The following is a 20,635-nucleotide window of genomic DNA, read 5'->3' on the forward strand; positions in this document are numbered from 1 at the left end:
ACAGCCTGATCCCATTAGTGCTACTCAAAGTCTGGTCTGCCAACCCCACCCCAGGCCGCACACTTACTAGTCAGGTGGAGGTAAGGTGCTTGTGTCAGAATAAAAATCAGCTGTGTCACCAAGCACTCTGGCTAAGATTTTTTTTTTCATAGAAAGACTTTCCTATGACGGAAGCAGTGTGTGATTTATATTATGGCAGCAGCTCTTTAACTCCTCTGTTATTGGAGTAGCACTAGGTTAGACCAGCCCCAGGACTCCCTCAGGCACTACTCTGAGCTCCTTCGGTCTGGCAGGAGGGAAGCCTGGAGGGCTTCTAGGAGGAGGTGGCATTTGATCTAGGCTTTGAAGACTGAGGCAAATTCTGATATACAAAGGAGAGGAAAGGTTTTCCTGGCTGTGGGCACAGAATGTGCGAAAAGATCTGATGCATGGTCCAATGGTGGACTTGTGTAAGAGATGTAGAGAGTGACAAAGCTGGCGAGGGAGTTAGAAGTCTGGGAATAAAGGGAGAGGGTGGGGCTTCTCTCAGGCTCTGAGATGAGCATGTGCCTGACTTCCCCCTCCTGCCATGGTCTGAGCCATCAGGGAGGCGGTGACACCCTCTGGGGTCCAACACCCCCAGCCCATGAGAGTTTTTTTTTTTTTTTTTTTGCGGTACGTGAGCCTCTCACTGCTGTGGCCTCTCCTGCTGCGGAGCACAGGCTCCGGACGCGCAGGCTCAGCGGCCATGGCTCACGGGCCCAGCTGCTCCGTGGCATGTGGGATCTTCCCAGACCGGGGCACGAACCCGCGTCCCCTGCATCGGCAGGCGGACTCCCAACCACTGCGCTACTTGGGAAGCCCCCATGAGAGTTTTTAGCCAGAGCTTCTGACAGCCAGCTCAGCCTGAGCCAGGGATGGGACAAGTGCTCATGAGATGCACCTGTAGGCAGACAGTGGCATCTGGGCTAGGGAGGGGTATCCAGAGGAGGCTCAGGCAGAGAGCGGCGGGAAATTAGGAGAGGCTGGGGCTGTTCAACTTGGGGGGAGGACAGACTCTGAGGGCGCAGCCACCACCTCTTGGTTCTTGACCCTCTTCCTTGGGCCTTGAGGGAGAGCTAGGACATGAGGGGGCCTGAGGACAGCTTCCTGCTCTGAGTGAAGAAGGACTGTTCCCAGGCAGAGCCGGCTGCTGCCTCGGCAGGGAGTGAGCTCACAGTGGGAGGAGGACCTTTACGATTACCTTCAGCTGTTAGCACTAGGGGTGGGGGCCTGCCCCTCACCCTCCCACCATCCCGGCTTACCTGATGTGGTTGTCAGTCAGCTGCTTCAGGATCTGCACGTACACCTCGTCCTTGAGGGGCTCAGCCTTCAGGGCACCCTCGAAGATCTGGTCTGTGAGCTCATTGACGGAGCGCATCCTCTTGGACGGGTAGTCACCCATGTACTTGAGCACGGGTGGGGAGCTGTCAAGGAAGGCTGTGGCCAATTGGGGAACAATGGCCCGGGAGGCAGGCGGCCACACTCTCCAACAGGGTCTGCCACCACTGATCATGTGGCCCTGGGCCTCAGGCTACTCACCCAGGAAATGGGCATAATCTGCCCACACTGCTCTCCATGCCCACTGCCCACCCTCGCTCCTCAACTCCTCTGGCCACCTTCTCACTGCCACTCTCTCCTGCTCCAGGCCCCAACCCCACTACCAGAGTCCTCACAGCAACCAGAATAAACTTTCCACATCACAAAACTAACCATGCCACCCCCTGCCCCAGTGGCTCCCCATGGCTGCACCGCAGGACACAGTCCAAGCTTCTTAACAGGCCTTGGGAAACTTTCATCCATCAGCCCACATCTTGGGATTCCCTTCTTGAACTCTAGCCTCTAGCCGTGCTGAGTTAATTTCTGCCCTTGGAACAGCCCTGCTCTGTTTTGGCTCAGGGCCTTTATACACGCTGCTCCCTCTGTCAAGAACATTCCCCACCCATCTCCCCTTGGACTGGCCAAGGCCTACCCAGTCTCCAGCCTAGATATCATTTCCTCCAGGAAGTCCTCCCTGCCCTCCTCCAAGGCCAAGTCAGGTCAATGTGCTGTCGGGTCCCATCACAGCACTGACCCCGATCAGCACATCTCCACTCAGCTATGAGCACCATGAGGCTCGGGACTGGGTCTGCTCACCGCCGTGTCTCCACACCTGGCCCAGCACATGGCACGATATACACCTGTCAACCAAGTGACAGGGTGCGAGGAGACAACGGCTGAGGCAGCCCCCTGCACGCTGTAAGGTGCCGGGCACACAGAGGGAGCCGCTCCATCAGCGTCCTCCCATGTCTGCCCGGGCCCCAGCTGGGCCCCTCAGAAGGAAGGAAGTGTCTAGACGAAAACCCTAGAGGCCAGGCCCAGCCCAGCCCTCCCCTGCCCTAGGCGCCCCCTCCCCGTGGCCCCCGCCTGACCCTCCGTGTCCCCCCACCACCACCCCCTGAGGGTGCGGATATCGATGAAGGCCATGCAGGCCTCCTGCGAGAGCTCCTCGCTGCCCAGGATCTTCTTCAGCAGCGCCTGCTTGAGCGGCTCCCGCGTGTGGCTCCACAGCCGGTCCTTGCCGCGGGTCTTGGACACCATCACGCGACTCAGCGTGTGCTTGGGTGGGGGCCTGCACAGCATGGGACAGTCCGCACTGACGGCCAGGTTGTGAGACTCCAGCCCCATCCCGCCCCGTGTAGGAAGCGGAGCGGAGGGAACCGGCTCTCCTGCTGCGCCGCGAGACCTGGGATGAGTCACCAGCCCTGCCCAGGCCTTACTTTCTCAGCTGACAGATGGAGATACTAACAAGGCTGGCTGTGCCCCGGCAGCCCTGCCCGCCTCCCCGGCCTGCTCGCGCCTGCTTCTCTCTGCTCCAGCTGTGGCGCTCCTCCACCCGGCTCACCCCGCCCCAGCTTAGCTCAGACACCACTTCCTCCACAAAGCCTCCATCTCCACCCCGACCCAGCATCTCCATCAGGACACTGGGCGCACAGAATAACAGCCGCCTGGTCTCATGCCTGTCTCCCCACTAGGACTGTGAATCGGTGAGGCAGGTACAGCCTTGAGTCAGGAGTGCCCAGGACTCCAACTAGGGTGGGCACAGTCACAGTATCTTAAATGAAGGAAGGATAAGATGACACAACATGAGAAGTGTCATCTCGATGGACTGAAACTGCCCTCTGGTTCCCTCTGACCTGGGCCCTGCTCACAGACAGGGACACCACAAAGCAACCCCACCATGCAGACCAGAGGGTAGCAGAAGCCTGCAGCTCCCTGTCCTGGGGCCCTCTCTCCCCTTCCCCCGTCACCTGAAGTAGTCGTAGGAAAATTCCTCCAGCGTGTAGGGCTTGGCGCGCACCTCAGGCTCTGCCGTTCGCATCTGCAAGAGCCGGATAACGTCCTGCCTCTGGTCGGGGGTCATGGTGACCAGGGCCTAGAGACCGAGAGACAGGGAGTTGAGGTCAGGCGCCCCTGGATCTCTACCCCCGGTCCCTGGATCAACATGGTAAAGCCCAGAGCCTTCTTAAGTGGGTCTGGGGGTGGACCCTGTGCCCCATTCTGACCCTGGGAACACCTTTCCTCCTGGGGGATCTCTGACATTACCACTACCTCCATCATGCTGGCCTTAAGACCCTTCCCTTGGTGCCCTGTGTCTGAACTAGGTTGGGTCAGTCAGAAAGCCTGGACAAGGCAGCGGATGCAGTGTGAGAACTGCCCCATCAACAGAGCCTGGCTCAGGAGCTGCCTGGAAAGCTGGGCTCCGAGTCCTCAGTGCTGGCTCAAGGGGCCCCAGAGGAAGCAGGGCCTCACTTCCCAGCTCTGCCCTCACTGCCTTTCTGGACAGTGCAAGCCCCCACCCCCGCCCCCATCCCCTAGGCCACTCTTCTCTGATCCCCCACCCCTGGGCAGTTCCTCATCTGATGCAACTTCTAGGTCCCTCTCCACCTGGCCTACATTTGATAGTTGCCCCCAACTTTCAGTTTATGGTCCCATAAGACCCCCAGATCATCTTCACAGAAGCTGCAAAGCATGAACCTACTGTAATCTCTCACTCCATTTTATGTGGAAAGAAGACAAGGAGGGGCCAGGGGAGCCTCCCATGCATCTGCCACCCCCAGGCCACATACCACAATCTCTCGCGGTGGCATGGTGACAGTGGGCATGACGTACACGCAGTCGGTGGGGAAGTCCCCACGCTGCTTGGTCCTCTCATTGATGCCATTGGCCCAGCCTGAGTTCATGACCTGCTCCCCTGTGTCATGGTCCAGGATGATGAGGTCCCCCTTGGCAAAGCTGAGGAAGCCTGACTCCTCGCCCGCTGGAAGGCATGGGTGAGCAGGGCCACGTGGGGGCAGAGAGAGAGGCTGGGTTGGAACACCGCTCTTTGGGTTGATGACCTGTAAGCCTCTCCCCACTGGATCTGAGGCCCTGTCCCATATCTGCTCAGCAGCCACTCTGCCTCTACCTTGCACAACCCCCAACACAGACAGCCATCGGAGGGGGCCACTTCCCTGCTCGGAAGCCTTCCGTGGCTCCCCACTGCCCTACAAGGAATCCCACACTCCTCGACCCGCTCGCAGGCCTGTTGTTGGCAGATGGCCTTCCTGACTTCTTCTGCCTCACTTTTTGCCCCTCCTGCCTCACCTCACCCATTCCAGCCGGAACAAACTACCCGCAGTTCCCAGACACACCTGCTCTCTCCAGCCTGCTCGGTTCTCCTCTCTGCCCCAAACGTTCTGCTCACACATACGTCCTCCCCGAACCCCAGGCTCCCACAGCCTCTGGGCTTCCCGGGTCACTGCACTATCACAGGGATGGTCACTGTCTGCTCCCACCCCCTCCCCACTGAGGGCAGGGCTGGGTTCATTTCGTCTCTTTCTCATGCTCTGCTCAGGACCTCAAAGGCCCGGGGATGCACGGTCCCTAGTTGTTACCACTGTCATCATTTGAAGATGGTGGGTATTGGGGGACACTGAGGAGGAACCCCTGATCTCATCTGGAGAAGTTGGCAAGTAATAGGTATTTAAGACTAGTGGGAGGAAGGTTCCCCACAGGGCACAGGTCGAAGGCACAGGGTTGAGCTATTTGGTCCAGCTGGAAGCAAAGGTGTCTGGGGAAGGATGGGTAACAGGCTCTAGTGATCTTGAACGCCAGGCCAAGGCCAGGGCGCGTAATCTGCCTAACACCCTGACCCCGGGGACTGGCAGCTCGTGCCAGGAGCCACTCACCAGGGCTGGGGTTGTCCTGCAGGGCCACCACATACTTAGACCTCTTTCGGAGCCCCTCCAGGAAGGTGACCACCAGGTCACGGATGTCCTCAGCATTGCTGGAGGTGAAGGTGTACTCATCCCCCTTGATGGTGGCCAGCGTAAAGCTGGGGGCTACCAGTTTCGCTCCCCTGCAGGACCAACACGGAGAACAGGACCCTGTCGGGGTCAGTCCTGACCAGCCCGAGTGAGATGCAGCACAGCCCAGGTCAGAGCAGCCCAGCGAGAGCGAGACACGGCACTCCCTGAAGGAGACCAAGGCCAGCCCAGTCAGATGTGGCCCAGCCAGAAAGAGGCCGGCCCAGCCAGGGTGAGACGGGGCCGAGTCAGCCACAGCTCAGCCTGAGTCAGCCACGGCCAGGCCAAAGTCACACATGGTCCTGGGAGGCCTGCAGGGGGAGCTCACTTCCCCTTTGTTGTCTAATTCCTACTCACCCTTTAAGGCTCAGCCTAGAAACCACTGCCTCCAGGAAGCCCTCCCTGCCTTCCCACAGCCCTCAGCACACTGGCCCCTACTTTAAAATGGCTTATTCGATGTCCATCTCCCCTCTCAAGTGAAGCTGCAAGAGGACAAGGACTATCTTGTCACCACTGCATCCCATATGCCTGGTCAGAGCTGGACATGACCCAACCCTGGCCCACATCAGACACAGCCCAGAGACACTCCTACAAGCCCCAGATGGGGGGTGGGGAGGCACTGCTGGGAATGCCAGTCCATTCCAGGACCCACTCCCAACGTTGCTCCCATGTGCACTGCACTTCTCAGTTTACAAAGAGCTCTCCCATCGATTATTGCATGTATTCCTCACCACTGTATTGAAGGAAAGTTAAGACCTCCATTTTAGAGATGACGACATGGAGGTGAATCCCACACAGGGCCCTGAATCTCAGGCCAGCTTTTTGTACACGCTCGACTGTCCCTGACTGTCCTAACCACCCATGCCCATCTCAGAACAGCCGTGAATGTGCTGTAAATACCCGCCCCCCCCCACACCCTATAGGGAGGAAGGTGCCTGAGGGGTCTGCAGGGTGCAGCACATACTGCTCAGTCACATGCGACCAGGACAGGCCACTACGTGTCTCTGCACCTTGGTGATGTCCTCTGTTAGGTTTCCTTCAAAGGTCCCCACGACCCACAGAAAAGCCCCGGGAGCTCTCTCCTTCCCCGTGTGTCTGCCTGTGTCTCCATCTGCCCCTCCTCTCTTCAGAAAGTGCTGAATCAGGACCCTGGGTTTGAGTCCCATCCCTGCCACTGGTCTTCATGCAGCTTTGGACAAGTCCCCGCCCTGCACTAAAGTGGGGAGTGGGGGCTGGACTAACCTACTGCTGGACACGGCCATGATCTCGGGGAAGGACAGCTCCAGAAGCACCTGCTCCTGCTCATCCACGAAGTAGACGCCCGTCCAGTTGACGGCCACAATGACGTCGTTCTTAGGGAGGCTGGGGCCTGGGGCAGAGACAGAGGCACTGAGAGGGCACCTGCCCACTGCCGGACCCAGCCCTTCTCGATCCTCATAACCACCAGGGAGGTGGCCAGGGTGGGGCATGTTGATGTCCATTTTACAGATGGGGAAACTGAGGCTCGGAGAACACAACCTCCCTACAAGCCAAAACCCCAGGTGTGGTGGGAAGAGAGTGCTGGATTAAGGAACTGGGTTGGAGCCGCATTCCTGCCACTGGTCTGTGCAGCTTGGGACAAGTCCCCTGTGGTATGGTAGGATATGGGGAGGAGTCAGACAGACTGAGCCCCAGTGTTCCCTCGAACCTGATATTTGGTGATTCTGTGAAGCCACCACCAGCACAGGGCCTGGCATGGAGCAGGTGCCTGGTACTAGTGGCCCGAGGTTGGCTAAGGAAGTGGCCAGTGCAGGTTTGTCGCCTGCCTCTACTCTCAGCTTCACGGGTTCGGCCCAGCCTGTGCTCTGGGCCACCCTCCTCTGTACATAGTCGGTGCTTTAATGATCACAATACTCAGTCAATTGTTTGACCCAGTGTGTTGCTGAGAACCTACTATGTGCCACGGAGCCCTACTGGGCTGCAGGGAGGCAGGACCCACTCAGCACATTGACTTGGAGGCCAGGCAGCCCTGCGGGCAGGAGGCTGGCTGACTGGGGAGTCTGGCTCAGGCCATTCCCCTCCCTCTGCCACGGACCAGAGCCATCGAGGGAGGGACGGGAGGCAGGTGGGCTGCGGGGTACCTGAGAACTTGTAGGCTTCGTAAAACCTGGAGAAGAGCAAGGGCCACTTGAAGCGGGCATAGTTGACCACATCTTCTTTGACCTTCTGGGCATCAGTTCTCCTCTGGGCATAAATCCCCTGGAGGGGCACAGACAGGGACAGGGGACAAAAGACTTGGCACAAGCTCTGTCTGGAAATCAAATGTCCCTGTCTGCAAGTCAGAAGTGGGCCCCAGGCCACCATGTCCTCGTGTACACCATGGCCTCACCCCACCCCCCAGCCCACAGCCTCCTTGTCCCTCCATCTTCCTCTGATGCCATCAACAGCAGGGAGCATGTGCTAGAGAAACATGGGTCCCCTCTTAGGGAGCTCCCGATTCAGCAGAGTGACAAGAAAGCCCACAATCCCAGCTGGCGCATGTGCAAGGCACAAGGGCAGGGATCAGGGAAGGGGTTTGGGGAACAGGAACATGAGTGGCTAAGGATAGGGCCGGGGTGGGGTGGGTGCCAGGCCTGACCAAGAAGAGGGAGTGGGAAAGCGGTGAGTAGGAGCCAAGTCACAGAGAACCATGGGCGAGGCCACCACTGTGAGGCTGGTCTTTTAGTGGAAACTGACAGGTAAACTTGGGAGTTAGGAAGATTGCAGGGCAGAGAAGGGTTGGAGCCTGGAGTGGGCAAGCAGCTGGGGGAACAATGCAATGCTCCTGGCAAGAAATTAATGCACCGATGTTTTATTATCTAAAACTATTCTGCCGAGCTTTACTAATAACGTGGTGGTATTGGAGTAGAACTGGAGGGATCAGAATGAACTCATGGTTTTTATCATCTACGAACACAAACACAGATGAAGACATGTGTGTGCCAGCCCCTGCGCTGTCACATTTCCATGCACGAAGAGGGCCCAGAAGCAGTGCCATCCCGAGAGCTGTGAGTATGCAGGGATGAGGGGCTCAGCACCTCCAACCTAATCTCAAATGGCTCAGAAAAAATAATAACATGTATGCGTGCAGAGAAAATAAAAGCAAATGTGGGACAATGTTAACAACTGGTGAGTCTAGGTGAAGTGTATACTGTACACAGCAGGCCTAGCTTTTTAACTTGCAACTTTTTCGTAAGTTTGAAATTATTTCAAAATAAAATGTTTTTACTCCTCTGACCCTAATAATCATGCTAATTCGGACCTGTCCACTCTACAAGAGGCCTGGGCCAGGGCACTACAGTCCAGCGGGGAGACCCACGAGCTTGGTCATGGGCTCTGAGAGGGCAGAGGGCACATCTGTTGTACTCGCAGCTGTGACTCCGGGGCCTGGTGCAGTGCCCAGCGCATGGCAAGCACCCAAAACAAAGGGAATTCATGAATGATGGCACCCAACCCAGAACATGCCGGGTGCCACACGCACACTGGCAGTGGACACCGAGGACCCAGGGAAGGCAGAGGAGTGGAGGTGGGGATGGAGGCTGGAGCTATTGGAAGGTGGAATGGATGGGCTTCAGCAGCTAACCAAGTGCGAGGGGTGAGGGAGAGAAGATGGCCAAGGACAGAAAGAGTGGGGGAGGGAGAACATGCATCTCTTCTCGAGGGGGCTGAGGACAGGGAGGTCTTTGGGGGTGAGCCAGGCCTAGAAGCACAGGGGGTGCAGGGAGCATTCGGGTACAGGTGGAGACTTGTGGGCAGCTCAAGGGAAGGCAAAGAGCTCAGGGGGAGACACATGGGGGTCCTGGGTTAGGGAAGAGGCCACGTGGCGTAGGGGTTGAGACACACTGATCTTGGAGCCTTTGGCAACTTGTGTGCAAAGAGGATTCTGCTCTTATACAACCAGGGCCTGGAGATGGGGAGGCCCATGAGTCCCCTCCAGCAGCCAGGGTCCCCCACCCCCACCAGGGCACCCCTGCTCTACTTGGGGCGGGTCTTTTAGCTTAGAAGGGAGCTACTCAGGGCTGGTTATGGGCCTGGGGCCTCAAACAAGAGGCAGAGGGGGCCAGTACCTCAAATTCCTCAGGCAGGAAGTTGGGCCAGAGCTCTTTTAGGGTAAAGGAGGTGCACTTCCTAGAAGCTCCTCCAGCATGCACCAACTCTCCTGAGCTGCAGCACTAATAAGCATTGGTGGGAGGCCAGGAGCTGGGACCCCCCAGTACCCATGGACCCATGGTTTCCCTCATGAGGCCGTGGGGCTAGATTTGATCCATCTCTGTGTCCCTGGTGCCCAGTGCAGAGTAGAGGGCAGAAAATACAAGTGAACTGATATCCATGGTGGAGAAAGGCTGCTGGGAGCCAGGAGGTCAAGGGTGCCATCCTGTCCTCCCAGCCCCATGGACAGACAGGTGTCAGGTAAGAGCTGTGACCTCTTTGATTTCTCAGGTCCTTACCCTTCAGCCAGGTCATCAGAAAGCCCCTTCTTCAAAACCCCAGCCCTCTGACCTTCTTGTGGGCAGCAATGGCCAGCTGGGCCCACTTCTCCAGCGTCCTCAGGGGCGTGATCTCGCGGTCAGGGATGTAGGTGGGCACGAGGTTCAGGAGGCGCTCCAGGATCATCTCGGAGCCGTAGTCCACAAAGTACTGCTGGGAGGCCAGCTCGGCCAAGTCATCCTCCTGGGTGTGAGGAGATCTCATTCACACATGCTCTGGGAAGCCATTCTGGGCCACCAAAGCCCCCAGGTCCTGCATCCTGTAGCTTTCAGACCCTTGCCTTTGGGACCCTGTGCTCTCTCTGACTCACCAGGACCTCCTGTCTGCTTGGTGGAGCCCTGAGCATCCCAAGGGCAGGGCCACACTCACCTGCTCCCGGGTTTCCTCAGCACCAGCACAGAGCTGGATTCTGCCCAGGGGCACATGAGCTGACCCAGAGGGACCAGCCAGCCCATTGGTAATGGGTCAGCCACTACCTTCTCAGCCTGATGAGAAAGGCCTGCCCTGGAGAATGGGGGACCTGGGTACCACTGGAGACTATCAGAGGGACGGGGTGCATCACTACCTCCATCACCATCACTACACCCCCTGGGGACAGTCAAGGTGTTGAACAACCAGTGAGCTATAATGCAAAGGTTGCAGAGATCCAGATGGGCACTGAGCATTTGCCCCCTTTCTGTCTGAGGCTGGTGCATGGCAGCCCCAGTGATGCCTGCCTGGGGCTCCCCAGGGCTATGGCAGCAGGGGGAAACAGAGAAAGGGTCTTGGGCACCTTGAAGGCAGTAGATGTTTTCCAACTAGTTCAAAGTATTTTGGAATTTTAGCAACTGATATGGCTGTACTAATACATTCTGCTTGAATATCAGCTCGCCAACGCCGAAACCACCACTATTATCATCACCACCATTACCAACGCCACCACCGCCATCAGCAGCATCACTACCCTCACCACCACCTGCACCATCACTACCTCCACCACCTTCCCTCATTTCCATCATCTCCATCCTTAGTCCGCCATCATACTAACCAACAGAACCATAAGTGTCATGAAAACCATCATCACCGTCAAAAGCAAAGCAACCACATCAATCCTGTCCTCAGGAGAAAAAAGGATGCACGTTTGTAAACTGTGGTCTAAACGAGTGGACCTCTTACTCCTTCAGAGCAGAGTTTCTAGACTAACTAACAATACAGCAAGATGCACAGACAAGATGGTGGAGCGGAAGGACCTGAGCTCACTTCCTCTCACAAAAACACCAAAATCACAACTAACTGCTGAACAACCATCGACAAAAAAGGACTGGAACCTACCAGAAAAGATAGTCTACTTCCAAAGACAGAGAAGAAGCCACAACAAGACAGTAGGAGGGGTGCATTCTCAATACAATCAAATCCCATGCCAGCCAGGTGGGCAACCCACAAACTGGAAAATAATCATATTGCAGAAGTTCTCTCAAAGGAGTGAGAGTTCTGAGCCCCATGTCAGGCTCCCCAGTCTGGGGGTCTGGCAATGGGAAGAGGAGCCCCTGGAGCATTTGGCTTTGAAGGCCAGTTGGGCTTGATCACAGGAACTCCACAGGGCTGGGGGAGAGAGAGACTGCAGTCTTGGAGGACACACACAAGATTTCACATGCACTGGGACCCAGGGCAAAGTAGTGACTCCATAGGAGCCTGGGCCAGACCTAACTGCAGGTCTTAGAGGGTCTCCTGGGGAGACGGGGGGTGGGTGGTTGTGGCTCACTGTGGAAACAAAGACACTTGTGGTGGAGGTACAGGGTACTCATTGGCATGAGCTGTTCTGGAGGCTGCCATTATGACACTAAGACCTGGCCCACCCAACAGCTCGAAGGCTCTAATGCTGGGACGTCTCAGGCTGAACAACCAGAAGGGCAGGAACACAGCCCCACTCATCAGCAGACAGGATGCTTAAAGTCTTTCTGAGCCCACAGCTGCCTGTAAACACACCCCTTGACATGGCCCTGCTCACCAGAGGGACAACACCCAGCTCCACCTACCAGTGGGCAGGAACCAGTCCCTCCCACCAGGAAGCCTCTTAGACAAGCCTCATGCATCAGGCAGCAGACACCAGAAACAAGAGGAACTAAAATTCTGCAGGCTGTGGGACCATAAACACAGAAAGTTAGACAAAATGAGGCAGCAGAGGAATATGTTCTAGATGAAGGAACAAGATAAAACCCCAGAAGAACAACTAAGTGAAGTGGAGGTAGGCAATCTACCTGAAAAAGAATTCAGAGTAATGATGGTAAAGATGATCCAAGATGTCAGAAAAAGAATGGAGGCAAAGATCGAGAAGGTAAAAGAAATTTTTAACAAAGACCTAGAATAATTAAAGAACAAACAAACAGAAGTGAACAATACAAAAACTGAAATGAAAAATACTCTACAAGGAATCAATAGCAGAATAAATGAGGCAGAAGAAAGGGTAAGTGAGCTGGAAGACAGAGTAGTGGAAATCACTGCCACAGAACAGAATAAAGAGAAAAGAAATGAGGACAGGTCTTCCCTGGTGGCACAGTGGTTAAGAATCCACCTGCCTGGGCTTCCCTGGTGGCACAGTGGTTGAGAGTCCACCTGCCGATGCAGGGGACACGGGTTCGTGCCCCAGTCTGGGAAGATCCCACATGCCGCAGAGCGGCTAGGCCCGTGAGCCATGGCTGCTGAGCCTGCATGTCCAGAGCCTGTGCTCCACAACGGGAGAGGCCACAACAGTGAGAGGCCCGCGTACCGCAAAAAAAAAAAAAAAAAAAGAATCCACCTGCCAATGCAGGGGACACGGGTTTGAGCCCTGTTCCAGGAAGATGCCACATGCCATGGAGCAACTAAGCCCATGTGCCACAATTACTGAAGCCTGTGTGCCTAGAGCCCGTGCTCCACAAGAGAAACCGCCACAATGAGAAGCCCGAGTGCCACAACAAAGAGTAACCCCTGCTCACCGCAACCAGAGAAAAGCCTGCGCACAGCAGTGAAAACCCAACACAGCCAAAAATAAATAAATAAATAAAATCAATTTATTTAAAAAAAGAAAAGAAAAAGAAATGAGAACAGTTTAAGAGACCTCTGGGACAACATTAAACACACCAACAATCACATTACAGGGGTCCCAGAAGAAGAGAGAGAGAAAGGACCTGAGAAAATATTTGAAGAGATAATAGCTGAAAACTTCTCTAACATGGGAAAGGAAACGTCACCCAATCCAAGAAGTGCAGAGAATCCCATACGGGATAAACCCAAGGAGGAACACACTGACATACATATTAATCAAACTGACAAAAATTGAAGACAAAAAAATATTAAAAGCAGCAAGGGAAAAGCAACAAATAACATACAAGGGAATCCTCATAATGTTATCAGCTGAGTTTTCAGCAGACCAGAAGGGAGTGGCACGATATATTTAAAATGATGAAAGGGAAAAAACTACAACCAAGAATACTCTACACAGCAAGGCTCTCATTCAGATTTGATGGAGAAAAAGCTTTACAGACAAGCAAAAGCTAAGAGAATTCAGCACCACCAAACCAGCTTTACAACAAATGCTAAAGGAACTTCTTTAGGCAGAAAAGAAAAGCCCACAGCTAGAAGTAAGAAAATTACAAATGGGAGAGCTCACTGATAAAGGCAAACATACAGTAAAGGTGGGAAACCATCCACACACAAATATGTTATCAAAACCAGCAATTGTGAGAAGAGGGTACAAATGCAGGATGTTGGAAACACATTTGAAATTAAGAGACCAACAACTTAAAACAAACTTGTATATATATAGACAGCTATATCAAAACCTTATAGTAACCACAAACCAAAAATCTACAATAGAGATTCCCACAAAAAAGAATCCAAACACAACACTAGTCATCAAATCAAAAGAGAAAAAACGAGGAAGGGAAGAAGAGAGAACTAAAATCAGTCCCAAAACAATTAACAAAACATCAATAAGAACATACATATCAGTAATTACCTTAAATGCAAATGGACCAAAAGACATTCACTAGCTGAATGGATACAAAAACAAGACCCATATATATGCTGTCAACAAGAGACCCCCTTCAGATCTAGGGACACATACAGACTGAAAGTGAGGGGATGGAAAAAGATATTCCATGCAAATGGAAATCGAAAGAAAGGTGGAGTAGCAATATCCATATCAGACAAAATAGACTTTAAAATAAAGACAGATAGTTACAAGAGACAAAGGTGGACACTACATAATGATCAAGGGAGCAATCCAAGAAAAAGATAAAACAATTGTAAATATATATGCATCTAACATAGGAGCACCTCAATATATAAGGCAAATGCTAACAGCCATAAAAGGAGGAACCAACAGTAACACAATAATAGTGTGGGACTTTAACACCCCACTTATATCAATGGACAGATCATCCAGACAGAAAATCAATAAGGAAACACAAGCCTTAAACGATACATCAGACTAGGTGGACTTAACTGATATTTATAGAGCATTCCAACCAAAAGCAGCAGAATACATATTCATCTCAAGTGCCCATAGAACATTCTCCAGGATAGATCACATGCTGTGCCATAAAGCAAGCCTTGATAAATTTAAGAAAACTGAAATCATATCAAGCATCTTTTCTGACCACAATGCTGAGATTAGAAATCAATTACAAGGAAAAAAAACTGTAAGAAACACAAACACATGGAGGCTAAACAATATGCTACTAAACAAACAATGGATCACTGAAGAAATCAAAGAGGAAATCAAAAAATTCCTAGAGACAAATGAAAATGAAAACATGATGATCCAAAACCTATGGGATGCAGCAAAAACTTTTCTAAGAGGGAAGTTTAAAGCAACACAATCTTACCTCAGGAAACAAGAAAAATCTCAAATAAACAACCTAAACTAACACCTAAAGCAACTAGAGAAAGAAGAACAAACAAAACCTAAAGTTAGTAGAAGGAAAGAAATCATAAAGATCAGAGCAGAAATAAATGAAATAGAGATGAAAAAAATAATAGAAAAAATCGATGAAACAAAAAGATGGTTCTTTGAAAAGATAAAAATGGATAAACCATTAGCCAGGCTCATCAAGGAAAACAGGGAGAGATCTCAATAAAATTAGAAATGAAAAAGAAGTTACAGCCTGGAGGGGTGGGATAGGGAGGGTGGGAGGGAGACGCAAAAGGGAGGGGATATGGGAACATATGTATATGTATAACTGATTAAATTTGTTATAAAGCAAAAAATAAAAAAATAAAATTAAAAAAAAAAGAAGTTACAGCAATACCACAGAAATACAAAGGATCATAAGAGACGACTACAAGCAACTATATGCTGATAAAATGGACAACCTAGAGGAAATGGACAAATTCTTAGAAAAGTACAGTCTCCCAAAACTGAACCAGGAAGAAACAGAAAATATGAACAGAGCAATCACAAGTACTGAAATTGAAACTGTGATTTAACAACTCCCAACAAACAAAAGTCTAGGACCTGATAGCTTCACAGTGAATTCTATCAAACATTTAGAGAAGAGTTAACACCCATCTTTCTGAAACTATTCAAAAAATACCACACAAAAAGTCCAATATCACTGATGAACACAGATGCAAAAATCCTCAACAAAATACTAGCAATCCGGATCCAACATTAAAAGGATCATACACCACGATCAAGTGGGATTGATCCCAGGGATTCAAGGATTTTTCAATATCCACAAATCAATCAGTGTGATACACCACATTAACAAATTGAAGAATAAAAACCACCATTCTTTTTTTTTTTTTTTTTTTTTTTTTGAGGTATGCAGGCCTCTCACTGTTGTGGCCTCTCCCGTTGTGGAGCACAGGCTCCGGACGCACAGGCTCAGCAGCCATGGCTCACAGGCCCAGCCGCTCCACAGCACGTGGGATCTTCCCAGACCGGAGCACGAACCCGTGTCCCCTGCATCGGCAGGCGGACTCTCAACCACTGCGCCACCAGGGAAGCCCGAAAAATCACCATTCTTTTAAAGGTTGTGCCCTGCCCCCTTCCCTCTTGTTTCATTCACACCTAAGGAAGATGGCTTGTGCTGAGTATTCTTTTCATCTGTCAAGTCTAGAGGAGCTTGCTGGAGTTCTGCAGAAGCTGCTAAAGGATAACTTTGCTGATGTCCAGGTCTCTGTAGTTGAGTGCCCTGATTTGACTAAGGACCATTTATCTTTCCTGTAAAAGGCATCTGTGGGAAAACTAGAATTGCAGAAGTAGGAGGTGTGCCTTACTTATTGCCTCTTGTAAATCAAAAAAAAAGTTTATAACCTAAATAAGATTGCAAAAGAAATCCAACTTCCCAGAGCTTTTATTCTTAGAGCAGGAGCAGGCCCATTTCAGACTTTTGGATTCAATTCTGAGTTTATGTCAGTTGTTCAGACAGAAAGTGAACACAAACCTCCTGTGTATTGAAGTTAATTTGCTCGTGTTAACCCTAAAGATGGAGGGTGCCTACTAGAGAAATACAGTGAGAATATCATGATTTGGGATGTGCATTAGTGGCTAATCTTTTTGCCAGTGGGGGCCAACCTGGAAAGGTCACTGAGATGAAAACCAAAAGAAGAACTGGAAAACTTAACTTTGTGACTTGTGTGAGACAGACTCTTGAAAAACATTATGGAGATAAGCCTGTGGGGATGGGAGGTACTTTCGTGATTCAGAAGAGAAAAATAAAGACTCACAGTATGCCCACAGAATTGTCTTCCTGCCTATTGAACTCTGATGAAGATGTGAATAAATTGTTGCATTTTTATGAGATGAAGGCTCCTTTGGTCTGTCTGCTGGTTTTTGTCTTCAGAGACCCAGGGTTTGATTTGAGGTTGGAGCACACTCGTTGTTTCAGTCATTGTGGAAAAGGTGGACACTACTATTATGACGCCACCCCAGATATAGTGGAATAACTTGGATCCTTCTTACCTGCAGAGTTTCTGTATTGCATTGACCAACCAAAAGAGACCCATTCTTTTGGACGAGATTAAATCAACTGATACTCATTTAGAAGAAGAAATAATTAAGGTTAATTGATTGATTAACTCGTTAATAAATAGTAATATAAAATCCAAAGGGGTCAGCAAGATGGCAGAGGAGTAGGAGGACGTGGAATTCATCTCTCCCCACAAACGCATCAAGAATACATCTACAAATGGACCAATTCTCACAGAGCACAGCTGAACTCTAGCAGAGGACCTTGGATACCTAAAAGGACAAGAAAGATCCCCGTGTAACCAGGTAGGATGAAAGAAAGAAAAAGGGAAAAAGAAAAGGAGAGGAAGCAGGATGGGAATGGCACCCTTGGGTCGTGGGGAGCTAAAGGTGAGGAGAGGGTCCCACATCCAGGGAAGCCCCCTCATAGACAGGGACATGAATTGGGACAGAAGGGAATTCATGGGCTATTGGAAGAGAGTGCCAACAGCCAAGCAGGACAAAGTGAAACCTACACAGATGGTCTGTGCCACAGCCCTGTGAGCCCCAGCCTGAGACAGGTGTCCACTGGTGTGCACAGAGGCTGGGTGCTGGAACATGGGGTTTGGAGAGCAGACCCAGGAGAGGACTTCTGTTGGCTGTGAGGAGACAGCCTGAGGGGGTGGAAGTGAGGAAATCCGCAACCGGGAATGCTTGTGGAGGAAACTTGGACTGACACAGAAGCAAAGAGCCATAGTTAAGTGATGCATAAGGGGCGAAGCTGCCATTGCAGCCTCTCTCCCCATGTGCCAGCCCCTGCCTCCCCGGGCACTAAGAAGGGCCCCCGCTGGGGCCAGCTCTCCTGTGCCCATGATGGCTGGCTCCCCCACATGCCCATCGCCACCAGAACAGACTCATGTGCTCCAGGGCAGCCTCGGGAGCAGACCCCTGGGGGTGGCCCACACACAGAGGTGGGGCTGAATCGACAGCTGGGCCCCAGGGGACATGCAACTAAGGAAGAAAAGCTGAAATCTCTCTTCACAGCTGCGCAAACCATGAACTGACACCCCCGTGACTGGCCTTGTAAAGTTAGCACCTACAGAACATCTGAATGGACAACGAGTGCTCCTACAGCCAAGGCAGGTCTAGCTTTAGCAGCTGTAGACTTTGGGGGCACATACACATGAGGGCTGGGCTGGCCTAGAATTGGAGCTGCCCCCATAGCATCCACAGTGGATCCAGATCCATGATTACTGCAATCCTAGGACCTGACTTCAGTAGATCTATGCTGGTGGTCTGGTGAAAACAACATATGAGAGACACCAGGGCCGACTGCTGGCATACCCACATTTAAGGTGGGGCTGAGAGCAGTGCCAATGATGGTGTAATCTGAGAACTCGCACAACAAGTGAAAGGTGACACAACAGAGCATCCTCACAGGTGAACAGCTCCAGAGGAGGAATACTCAGTGGCTTCCTTCCCAGTGGGAGTGCTCCAGTCCTGCCTACCTCACAGTGCAGATCAGAAACACAGCTAAGAAGCAGACCTGGGGGCCTCTACTACAACAACTAGGGAGCACAGCCCACCTCTGACAGGGCAGTGACAACCACAGAGCAAAGGGGAGGCTCTATTCAGTATCCAGTACAGGCTATGGTCACCACCACATCAGTCATACCTCCTATAAAGGGGCTAATGGCCAGAATACACTGAGGAAAGAAGTGGCAGATGTCTATACTAAAAACAATCCTCACACCAAAAAATATTAAACCCACACAGGCTACACATGGACATTCCCACATAAAATAGCCCTCCAAGACAGTGTGAGAGTCTGGCATTGGGCAGAAGAACCCCCAGAGCATTTAGCCCTGAAGGCCAGCAGGGCTTGAGGGCAGGAGCTCCACAGGGCTGGGGGAAATGGAAACTCCACTCTTGGAGGGTGCACACAAGGTCTCACGTGCACTGGGACCCAGCACAAAGCAGTGCCTGATAGAAACCTGGATTATACCTACCTAGGGGTCTTAGAGGGTCTCCTGGGGAGGCGAAGGTCAACTATCACTCACTGTGAAGGCTAGGACACTGAAGGCCCAGGGAATACTGATCAGAGTGAGATCTTCCAGAGCTGCACATTTCAGCACCAAGACCCGGCTTGAGAGCTGGAAAGTCTCAGTCCAAACAACGCCCAAGATAAGGACACAGCTCCACTCATCAGAAGACAGGCTGCCTGAAGTCATACTGAGCTCACAGCCACCTCAAAACACACCCCTTGACATGGCTCTGCCCATCAGAGGGACAAGACACAGCTCCACCCACAAGAGGGCAGGCACCAGTCCCTCCCAGCAGGAAGCCTACACAAGTTGCTGGACCAACCTCATGCACCGGGGAGCAGACACCAGAAACAAGAGGAACTATGATCCTGCAGCTTGTGGAAAGGAGACCCCAAACACAGAAAGTCAGACAAAATTAGTTGACAGAGAAATATATTGCAAATGAAGGAACAAGATAAAATCCACAAGAACAACTAAATAATGAGGAGATAGGCAATCTACCTGAAAAAGAATTCAGAGTAATGATAGTAAAAATGATCCATAATCTCAAAAAAAGAGTGGAGGCACAGATCGAGAAGGTACAAGAAATGTTTAACAAGGAGCTACGGACTTTGTTGGTGGCGCAGCAGTTAAGAATCCGCTTGCCAATGCAGGGGACACAGATTCAATCCCTGGTCCAGGAAGATCCTATATGCCATGGAGCAACTAAGCCCATGTGCCACAAATACAGAGCCTTCACTCTAGAGCCTGCAAGGTGCAACTACTGAGCCTGTGTGCCACAATTACTGAAGTCCACGAGCCTAGAGCCTGTGCTCCGCAACAAGAGAAGCCACCGCAAAGAGAAGCCTGTGCACTGCAATGAAGAGTAGCCCGGGCTTGCTGCAACTAGAGAAAGACTGCAAGCAGCAACAAAGACCCAACACAGCAATCAATCAATCAATCAATCAATCAATATATAAATAAATTTTTAAAATTTATTTATTTATTTAGTTAGTTAGTTATTTAAAAAACCCAAGGAGCTAGAAGATTTAAAGAACAAATATAAACAGTTAACAAAGACCCAGAAGAACTAAAGATGAAACAAGCAACGATGAACAACACAATAAATGAAATTAAAAATATTCTAGAAGGGATCAATAGCAGAATAACTGAGGCAGAAGAACGGATAAGTGACCTGGAAGATAAAATAGTGGAAATAACTACTGCAGAGCAGAATAAAGAAAAAAGAATGAAAAGAACTGAGGACAGCCTCAGAGAATTCTGGGAAAACATAAAACGCACCAACATTTGAATCACAGGGGTTCCAGAAGAAGAAGAGAAAAAGAAAGGGACTGAGAAAATATTTGAAGAGATTATAGTTGAAAACTTCCCTAATATGGGAAAGGAAATAGTTAATCAAGGTCAGGAAGCACAGAGAGTATGATACAGGATAAATCCAAGGAGAAACACGCCAAGACACATATTAATCAAACTGTCAAAAAATAAATACAAAGAAAACATATTAAAAGCAGCAAGGGAAAAACAATGAATAACACACAAGGGAATCCCCACAAGGTTAACAGCTGATCTTTCAGCAGAAACTCTGCAAGCCAAGAGGGACCGGCAGGACATATTTAAAGTGATGAAGGAGAAAAACCTACAACCAAGATTACCCAGCAAGGATCTCATTCAGATTTGATGGAGAAACTAAAACCTTTACAGACAAGCAAAAGTTGAGAGAGTTCAGCACCACCAAACCAGCTTTACAACAAATGCTAAAAGAACTTCTCTAGGCAGGAAACACGAGAGAAGGAAAAGACCTACAATAACGAACCCAAAACAATTAA

The 20,635-nt window shown here is 51.1% G+C and overlaps 1 protein-coding gene and 1 pseudogene across 5 annotated transcripts in view; one reads left to right on the plus strand and one right to left on the minus strand.

Annotated features, from left to right (window-relative positions):
- The window catches only part of MYO7A (myosin VIIA), a gene marked incomplete at its 5' end in the record, with an annotated part of 88,381 nt that overhangs the window by 10,184 nt on the left and 57,562 nt on the right, over positions 1-20,635 (minus strand). For 3 of the 4 annotated variants that reach the window (XM_082627857.1, XM_082627856.1, XM_082627854.1), the window contains 8 exons: positions 1,284-1,445; positions 2,453-2,629; positions 3,309-3,433; positions 4,128-4,318; positions 5,229-5,398; positions 6,588-6,714; positions 7,466-7,583; positions 9,864-10,034. In XM_082627857.1, coding sequence (XP_082483983.1) covers positions 1,284-1,445; positions 2,453-2,629; positions 3,309-3,433; positions 4,128-4,318; positions 5,229-5,398; positions 6,588-6,714; positions 7,466-7,583; positions 9,864-10,034 — 1,241 coding nt within the window. Of the gene's footprint in view, positions 1-1,283; positions 1,446-2,452; positions 2,630-3,308; positions 3,434-4,127; positions 4,319-5,228; positions 5,513-6,587; positions 6,715-7,465; positions 7,584-9,863; positions 10,035-20,635 lie in introns of all 4 variants that reach the window. The other variant, XM_082627855.1, reaches the window with a different exon arrangement.
- LOC309807902 (ester hydrolase C11orf54 homolog) lies at positions 15,836-16,841 on the plus strand (annotated as a pseudogene). The gene is made up of 2 exons: positions 15,836-16,233; positions 16,410-16,841. The product of its transcript is annotated as an ester hydrolase C11orf54 homolog (transcript).

The sequence above is a fragment of the Mesoplodon mirus genome (genome assembly GCF_964341445.2).
Source record: "Mesoplodon mirus genome assembly, chromosome: 7".
In the NCBI taxonomy this organism is placed as follows: domain Eukaryota; kingdom Metazoa; phylum Chordata; class Mammalia; order Artiodactyla; family Ziphiidae; genus Mesoplodon; species Mesoplodon mirus.